Here is a 9,056-nt window from a genome sequence, read left to right as displayed (position 1 = left end):
ATATAAGAGATAAACATAGAGATAAAGAATCTGTGAGAAGTGAGATTTCTTATATATTCTCTTCTCTCTAAGACTTCATCTGTGAAGTCTTTCACTGAGTGATTTCATAAAATCAGCTCAGTACTATAGTGATACTCATTAAAAATTCTTCACATCTATGAAAAATCTTAGTGAGGAAAAATCTCTTGTTATTATGAAGAGAAAAGAGTCTGTTACTTAGTTTCTTATTCTGTAAGATTCTTTATAGTCTGTAGATCTTTCTTTAACTATTATACAGATTTATCTCATGTGTTTCATTCTGAAGAGTTTCAGTTGACTCTTAATCATTTCTGTGAGATTCTTATATAATCATTACTAGACTGGCCGCTGAGATCATGAATTTCACGTTTGATTTCATTTCATCTGATCTCATACATTTCTTAGCGTGAATCCCGCTGAGACTAGCCATTAAAAAAACATGCAAAGTAACTATATATCAGATCTTAAAATGAAACTGTGACTTGAAAAAAATGAGAAAGTAATTCCATTTAATCTCATTTAGTCTCATTCTTAGCATAAAGTTACTATTTTTAGACATTTTAAGGTTTTCTTTAGACTATTTTTAATTTTTTAAAAAGTAACACTTTTTAATAACACTCAAATAAGATTTAAAGTCATTTAAAGCAATAAAAATAATTTAAATTAAGAAGTAAAAATCATGATCTCATTTGAAAAATGTGATAAGAGTAGACAGTAAGTCTCACTGAGACAGTATAAAGACTACTATCTAAATGTTAAAACTGTGTAATGAGATCAGTTAAATTGATAATGAGACTATCAAAAAATCTGATTCTGGTCTCAGACACGGTCACACGGTCAGTCTAATCATTACATAGATTTATTTCACAGATGAATTACTTTCTATAAGATTACTTTTATCAAAGAGAAGTATTTATAAGTTAATCTTGCACTTATTCTTATAAATTATTATTCTTTAACACTCTAGAGTTACAAGAAATTTCTCATTCTTATACTAACTCTGTAGAATTATAGAATCAAGATATTTATAGTCTATAATCACTCTTTATAGTTATATAGAAAGATCTAGATATGTGATTCATAATTACTCTTTATTTACTAGATTAATCTAACTGTTTTATAAGATTATTCATAGTGTAAGTAACTCTCTCTAGAGTAGTATAAATATCTCAGATCTGTCTGTGAAATCTCATCTTCTTTTCTCTTATTCTGTAACAGCTTTTATTCTTATAAACTGTGAGTATTCTTATTTATCTGTAAAGTGATTTTATTCAGATGATAGAGAGAGAGTGTTTCTGACAATATCTATATATTAATTCAAGAACTTCTTAAGAATAAAAAATTTTTCAATTTTAATATCTTTATGAACAATGTCTGATTACTACTGAGTTTCTTATAAATATTTCTATAACTTCTTTAATCACTTTCTGTTGACTGATGAAGTATTATTATCTACAACAGTGTCCTCACTTCTCTCAGCTCTGTCACTGTACTTAATCATTGAAGTCAGTAGTTAACTCTGTGTCTTTTTCAGATAAGTTTCTGACTTTCAGTAGTACAGTTCTGCTCTTTACTGTAAGTCTCTCTGTAAGTAATTTCTTATAAACTCTAGTTAATAGTTTCTATAAAGCTTTCAGTGCTGTCAGTGCTCTCTGCAGCTCTGCAGATCTATAACTATCTCTCTTCTACTCACACAATTTTCAATCAGATATATGTAATTATGTCTAGATTGTCTATTAATAATACTCACACTGCAGTGCATTTCTGAAATCTTAAAATCAATGAGAGATGAGTTCTCAGATCTTCATAAAATCTGAGTAATTAAGATAATGTAAATACTTTGAGTTTATAACAGAAGTTAATCCGGAGCAGAATAAACTGTCTCTCTATTTTCAATAATTTTTAGACTGAATACTTCAGTATAACTGAGAAAGTGAACACAGCTTTATAAAAGATATCTGATAATATACATGAATAATCAGTCTTCAAGACTCTGCTATAACTGTATATACTCTGATATCTGATTCTCTTGAAGTCTGTGTATTTTCAGCAGTTTTTATATTACGTGTAACAACTGTCTGTATCACAGATATAATAATCTCTATTTCTTTAAAAAGAGAAATTACTAGTTATAAGAGAGTTAAGTGTTATAAATAATTAGAATATAAGAGAGAATTTTCTTTATTCTTTCTTTATTAATTACTAAATTCTATTTACAGTCTGATCTTTGTTTTTCTTTATTTTCTAACTTAAATAATAATATGATTTCTTCTTCTCTTTATATGCACTGTAGACAGTTTATCTTCATAGAAACTTATTATCTTTATAAACTAGAGTTTATAAATAACAGTGTTAATATCTGTATTATAATCAGATTCTTAACAAAGACTGTATTATTTTAACTTATTAGAATTTACAGTATAAAAGTGATATTTCAGCTTCTGCATATATCTTATCTGCTTAGATAATTCTTAAGTAAACTTATTTATCTTATCAGAATACTCTTATCACTGAATCTTAAATCAGAGCTTACAATCTTACTTCTCTGAGTTAATAATCTCTTTAATCTGATATTCTCTTTCACTCTTTAATACTTTATAAACAGAGTAATAAGCCACAAAGTTCTCTTCTGAGAATTTCTTGTATTTACAGAGTAAAGAGATATAAAAAATATTATATATCTATAACTTAGATATCAGTTTTAATCTATAGAACTATAAACTAACTTTCTTCATAATTTTATAAGACTTTGTTTATAAGAGATTCAGCTTCTTACTAGATCTCTATTATAGTAATATTTTTCAAACTTAGTGAACTCTATTATCTTTCTTAAGACTTTTTATAATATACTTAAAGTTATAGTATCACTTTTAATACTTCTGAGTCTTTATCAAGACTTTATAAGCTTTCTTCTGAATATTTTGAATTCTCTCAGTCTGTTTACAGATATTATTATACTCTATAGTATACTCTTATAAATTTATCAAGATTATTTATAAACAAGTCTCAGTGAGTATCTGAAAGAGAGTTTTATCTATACTAATATACTTTAAGTTATTATATATAAACTTTAAATAATAATTAATAGACGCAGTTATTCTGATTATAATTGACAAAGTACTATAGATTATATTTTAATATACTTATCAGATATTCTATTTAATTATCTATCTGTTAGTGAAAAGCTATTTCTAAATCTTATAAGATCTTTAGTATAGTTATTAGATTAGATTAAAACTCTTGTATAAAAATTAATTATCTTATCTGAGACAATGTTTATATATAACTTATATAACTGAATCATATCACAGATAAAGCTCTAAGTTAAATTCTTTAACTTCAAGTCTTATAGATGAGTATAAAGTGTGTTATCTTAGTAAAGCAATCTATTATCATCAGCACACTGTTAAAGAGAATATTATACATATTCTTACTTTCAGAGAGATTTATAAGTGTGTTTATTTCTAGCTATTCTTAAGATTTCTATCAGATGAGTAGAGAAATAAGTTTTTTATATAATTTTAACTACACTATCTGCAAACTCAGAATGAATCTCAAAGCACAAACACAGTGTTCAAACTGTCAAAGATACAGACACTTTGCAATCTCTTGTTTTAGAGACTCAAAATGTGAATTCTGTGTCAAAGATGATAAAGCTAGTGAGCATTAATATGAAATATGCTCAAAAAGAGGTGAAATATGTCAATATACTCTGGTTAAATGCTCTAACTGCAAAGAAAAGCATGTATCTAGCTCAAAAGAATGCATGTTTACTTCAAGAATTCAAAAGAACTAAAGAAAAGAAGAAGCTCAAAGTCAATCTAAAACTGAAGATAATAGTCAGATCAGTTAATCTGCAACTACAAGCTTAAAAAGAAGAAACTCTCAATTATATAAATTCTCAAATGCAAATTCTTCAGCTAAATATAAAAAGAATTTGAATTCTCAAACACCTGTTAAGAGTAGAGAAATGAGAAATGACTCTGTTGATAAACTAGAAAGATGTCACACTCTCAGCCGCGTCAAGGCTCTGTTGCGGTTTCACATGACTCATCACTTCTTTACAGATGATTTCATTTATCCCGCAGGCTATTCAAACTGGTTTCCAATCACTCTATGATATTATTCAGATGTAATATAGAAAGATTTAATTGATGAATATAAAAATCCTGCTTCTATATAAGATCAGCAGATTACTCTTTCATAGCAGTGAGTAGACTGACTGTGTGACTGTGTCTGAGAACAGGACCAGATTTTTTGATAGTCTCATTATCAATTAGACTGATCCCATTACATGGTTTTAACATTAAATAGTAGTTTAATACTGTTTCAGTGAGACTTACTGTCTACTCTTGTCACATTTTTCAAATGAGATCATGATTTTCACTTCTCAATTTAAATTATTTTTATTGCTTTAAATGACTTTAAATCTCATTTAAGTATTATTAAAAAGTGTTACTTTTTAAAAAATTAAAAATAGTCTAAAAAAAACCTTAAAATGTCTAAAAATAGTAACTTTATGTTAAGAATGACACTAAATGAGATCAAATAAAATCACTTTCTCATTTTTTTCAAGTCATGGTTTCATTTTAAGATCTCATATATAGTTACTTTGCATGTTTTTTTAATGACTAGTCCCAGCGGGATTCATGCTAAGAAATGTATGAGATCAGATCAAATGAGATCAAATATAAAATTCATGATCTCAGCGGTTAGTTCAGCAGTGAGACACTGCTGAGGTATTACTCTGACTATTCTCACTTATAGAATAGAAGAGAAGTATCTACTCATTATTTATACAGAATAGCTAGATGCTGACTCTCTATCAAAGAAGTCAGTGATTCATTTTTTCTTCTACTGATAATATATATCAAGAGTTACTGCAAACCTTATACAATCTTCTTTAGACTGGCCGCCGGGACCATGAATTTCACGTTTGGTCTCATTTGGTCTGGTCTCATACATTTCTTGGCATGAATCCCGCTGGGACTGGCTATCAAAAAAACATGTAAAGTGACTATATATCAGATCTTAAAATGGAACCATGACTTGAAAACAATGAGAAAGTGATCTCATTTGGTCCCATTTAGTCTCATTCTTGACATAAAGTTCCTATTTTTAGATATTTTAAGGTTTTTTTTAGCCTATTTTTAATTTTTTAAAAAGTAACACTTTTTGATAACACTCAAATGAGATTTAAAGTCATTTAAAGCAATAAAAATAATTTAAATTGAGAAGTGGAAATCATGATCTCATTTGGAAAATGTGACAAGAGTAGACAGTAAGTCTCACTGAGACAGTATGAAACTACTATCTAATCTTAAAACCATGTAATAAGATCAGTTGAATTGATAATGAGACTATCAAAAAATCTGGTCCTGGTCTCAGACACGGTTACACGGTTAGTCTAATCTTCTTAGTATACTAAGTACTATATCTATGATATTCTCATAATAACTCTGTAGCTCATGAGCTCACTATTCAAGTAAGATAGTTAAGCTCACTTATACAGCTTCTTAAATAACTATCTATATAATACTACTAACTAGTCACTGCTTCAGTTCTATTATATTACAATTTAAATTACTTAATCTGATTATAAATTTGAATCAGTTGAGCTCTATCAACAGACTGATATAATCTCATACACTCATGCTGAGACTGATTCAATCTCATTTTCTGAGAAAAACTTCATATTATCTTCTAGAGTGTATATCTCTCTATCTTAACAGAAATCTGAGATTTCTGAACTCAGTGCATACTTCAGTATAAGCTCTTTAAATACTCTGTCACTGCTGCCGCTTCTACACTTCTATATCTAGTATGAAGATAGAGACATTAAGATTGAAGATTCTTCAAACTATAAAAGAAATATATTATCTGAATTTTACAACTTCACTTATATTCTTCAATGAAAATTTCATCTTAATTCAAGTCAGTATAATACTTTAAGATATAAGTAATATACACTGTTAACCTTCTTGAAGACATCTCTGAAACTACTTAAGTCATTAAGAAGAGAGAGCTTGAGTGTATTAATACTATTATTACTCAACAAGAATTTAAAGACTTTCTACTGAATCAGATTAAAGATCACTGTAATTACAGCTTTACAGTAATACAGTAGTTCAACTCATTATATTAATAAAATCATAAGAATTCTTTCAATTTCAATATAATATTTAAACAATATTAAGAGAAATTGACTGATAATTTGAATCAATTAAAGATACAGCTTTATCTTGTAAAGCTGACTTACAAGATGTAGATAATAATATCATAGTATCAGAGTTTATTAATTAATTATACTAAGCTTCTTAACTTCACTTTCTGAATCTATTTAAATAATCAATACTCTGAGAAAAAGATCAATAAAATCTCCTCTAAGTAATTAATAATAGAATCTAAATAGCACTGTGATAGCTTCAGTACAGAGAATATAAAGAAGAATATTAAGTATTCTAAATCTTCACTCACTATAAAGAAATATTAAAAAAGATTTGATAAATATCTCTAGTTTAATGTAAGAATAAGTGCTCGCAGGCGATTATTCAGGTGTTTGCAGCTTGGCGTGATATATACTGTTAACTACTAGAAGTGTTCATGATAGAAAGATAAACATAGAGATCAAATGTATAATAGCATTCAAGCTGAGTTGTAAATAGTATTCATGAACTTCAGTCTATATAGTTGTGTGTAGCCAAGGGCCGCTAGCCCTATTGATTACATGAGAGATAGAAATAGAGATAAAGAATCTGTGAGAAGTGAGATTTCTTACATATCTCTCTCTCTCTAAGGCTTCATCTGTGAAGCCTTTCACTGAGTGACTTCATAGTCAGCTCAGCACTGTAGTGATACTCACTAAAAACTCTTCACATCTATAAAAAAACCTCAGTGAGGAAAAATCCCTTGTTACTGTGAAGAGAAAAGAGTCTATCACTCAGTTTCTTATTTCATGAGATTCTTTGTAATCTACAGATTCTTCTCTGACTATTATACAGATTCATCTCACATCTTTCATACAGAAGAGTTTCAGTTGACTCTCAATCATTTTCATGAGATTCTTATGTGATCATCACATAGATTCATCTCATAGATGAATCACTCTCTGTGAGATCACTCTTATCAAAGAGAAACATTTATAAGTTAATCTTTCATTCATTCTTATAAATCATTGCTCTTTAACACTGTAGAATTGTGAGGAATTTTCCATTCTTTCATTAACTCTGTAGAATTATAGAATCAAGATATTCACAGTCTGCAATCACTCTTTATAGTCATATAGAAAGATTCAGGCCTGTGATTCACAATCACTCTTATTTACTAGAGTGATCTGACTGTTCTATAGAATCACTCACAGTGTAAGTAAATCTCTCTAGAGTAGTATAAATATCTCAGATCTGTTCATAGAATCTTATCTTCTTTTCTCTTTTTCTGTAACAGCTCTCATTCTCATAAACTGTGAGTATTTCTATTCATTTATAAAGTGTTTTCACTCAGATGATAGAGAGAGAGTGTTTCTGATAATATCTATATATTGATTCAAGAACTTCTCAAGAATAAAAATTTTTTTCAATTTCAATATCTTTGTAAACAATGTCTGATCACTGCTGAGCTTCTCATGGGCATCTCTATGACTTCTCTGATTGCTTTTTACTGGCTGGTGAAGCAGGGACACTGCTGCTCACAATCATGCCTTCATCTTCTTCAGCCTTATCACTGCATCTGATCTTCAGGCCAGCGGCTCATCTCATCTCTTCTTCAGACCAGCCTCTGACTCTAAGCAGTGTAGTTCTCTTCTTTGCTGTAAGTCTTCTCATAAGTAATTCCTTACAGATTCTAGCTGACAGTTCTTATAAAGCTCTCAGTGTTGTCAGTGTCTCCTGCAGTCTCACAGGCCTATGATCATCTCTTCTCTGCTCACACAATCTCTGACCAGGCATATGCAAATATGTCTAGATTCTCTATCAATGATTCTCACACCACGGTGCATTTCCGCAATCTCATTATCAATGAGAGATGAATCTCTGAGTACCTGCAAAATCTGAATAATCAAGGCAATGTGAATATCATGAATTCACAATGAGAGTTGATCTGAACAGATAAGTTCTCTCTCTGTATTCTCATTGTTTTCAGGCTGAATACTCCAGCACAACTGAGAGAGCAGACACAGCTTTATAAGAGATATCTAATCATATATACAGATGACTAGTCTTCAAGGTTCTGCTGCAACTGTGTATACTCTAGTATTCAGCTTCTCTGAAGTCTGTGCATTTCTGACAGTCTTCACATCAAATGCAATAATTATCTGTACTGCAGATATGATACTCTCTACTTCTTTAAAGAGAAAAATTGATAGTTGTGAGAAAATTGAGTGTCACAGATATTAATAATATGAGTGTGAGTTTTCTTTATTTTTTCTTTATTAATCTCTAAATTGTATTCACAGTTCTGTTTATTTTCTTATTTTTTAGCTTTAATGAGAATATATTTTCTTCTTCTCTTGCATACATTGCAGACTATTCATCTCAGTAGAAACTCATTATTTATAGACTAGAATTCATAAATGACAGTGTTAATATCTTTATTATAATCAGATTCTTAGTGAAGACTGTATCATTCTGACTTATCAGAATTTATAGTATGAAAGTCATGTCTCAGCTTCTGCAGATGTCTTATCTGCTCAGATGATTCTTAAGTGAACTCATTCATCTTATCAGAATACTCTTGTCACTGAACCTTGAATCAGAGCTCATGATCTCACTTCTCTGAGTTAATAATCTCTTTAATCTGATATTCTCTTTCACTCTCTAGTACTTCACAGACAGAGTAATGAGTCACAGAATTCTCTTCTGAGAATTCCTTATATTCACAGAGTAAAGAGATATAAAAAACATTGTATATCTGCAACTCAGATAACAGTTTCAATCTGTAGAACTGTGAACTAACTTTCTTCATAATCTTATAAGACTCTGTCTGTAAGAGATTCAGCTTCTTACTAGATCTTTATATAGTGATGTTTTCTAGACTTAGCTAGA

At 29.3% G+C, this 9,056-nt stretch overlaps 1 protein-coding gene across 1 annotated transcript; it reads left to right on the top strand.

The window, feature by feature from the left end:
- Nucleotides 1-7,710: 7,710 nt before the first annotated feature.
- BDCG_17259 (uncharacterized protein) lies at nucleotides 7,711-8,041 on the top strand (the record flags this gene model as incomplete). The annotated part of the gene is made up of 2 exons (XM_045426402.1): nucleotides 7,711-7,824; nucleotides 7,880-8,041. 2 exons carry the CDS (start codon nucleotides 7,711-7,713, stop codon nucleotides 8,039-8,041), a joined length of 276 nt encoding a protein of 91 aa, XP_045281582.1.
- Nucleotides 8,042-9,056: the final 1,015 nt, after the last annotated feature.

Source organism: Blastomyces dermatitidis (genome assembly GCF_000003525.1).
Source record: "Blastomyces dermatitidis ER-3 genomic scaffold supercont1.6, whole genome shotgun sequence".
NCBI lineage: Eukaryota > Fungi > Ascomycota > Eurotiomycetes > Onygenales > Ajellomycetaceae > Blastomyces > Blastomyces dermatitidis.
The sequence above is the reverse complement of the archived record's forward strand: the minus strand, read 5'-3'. Positions and strand labels throughout refer to the sequence as shown.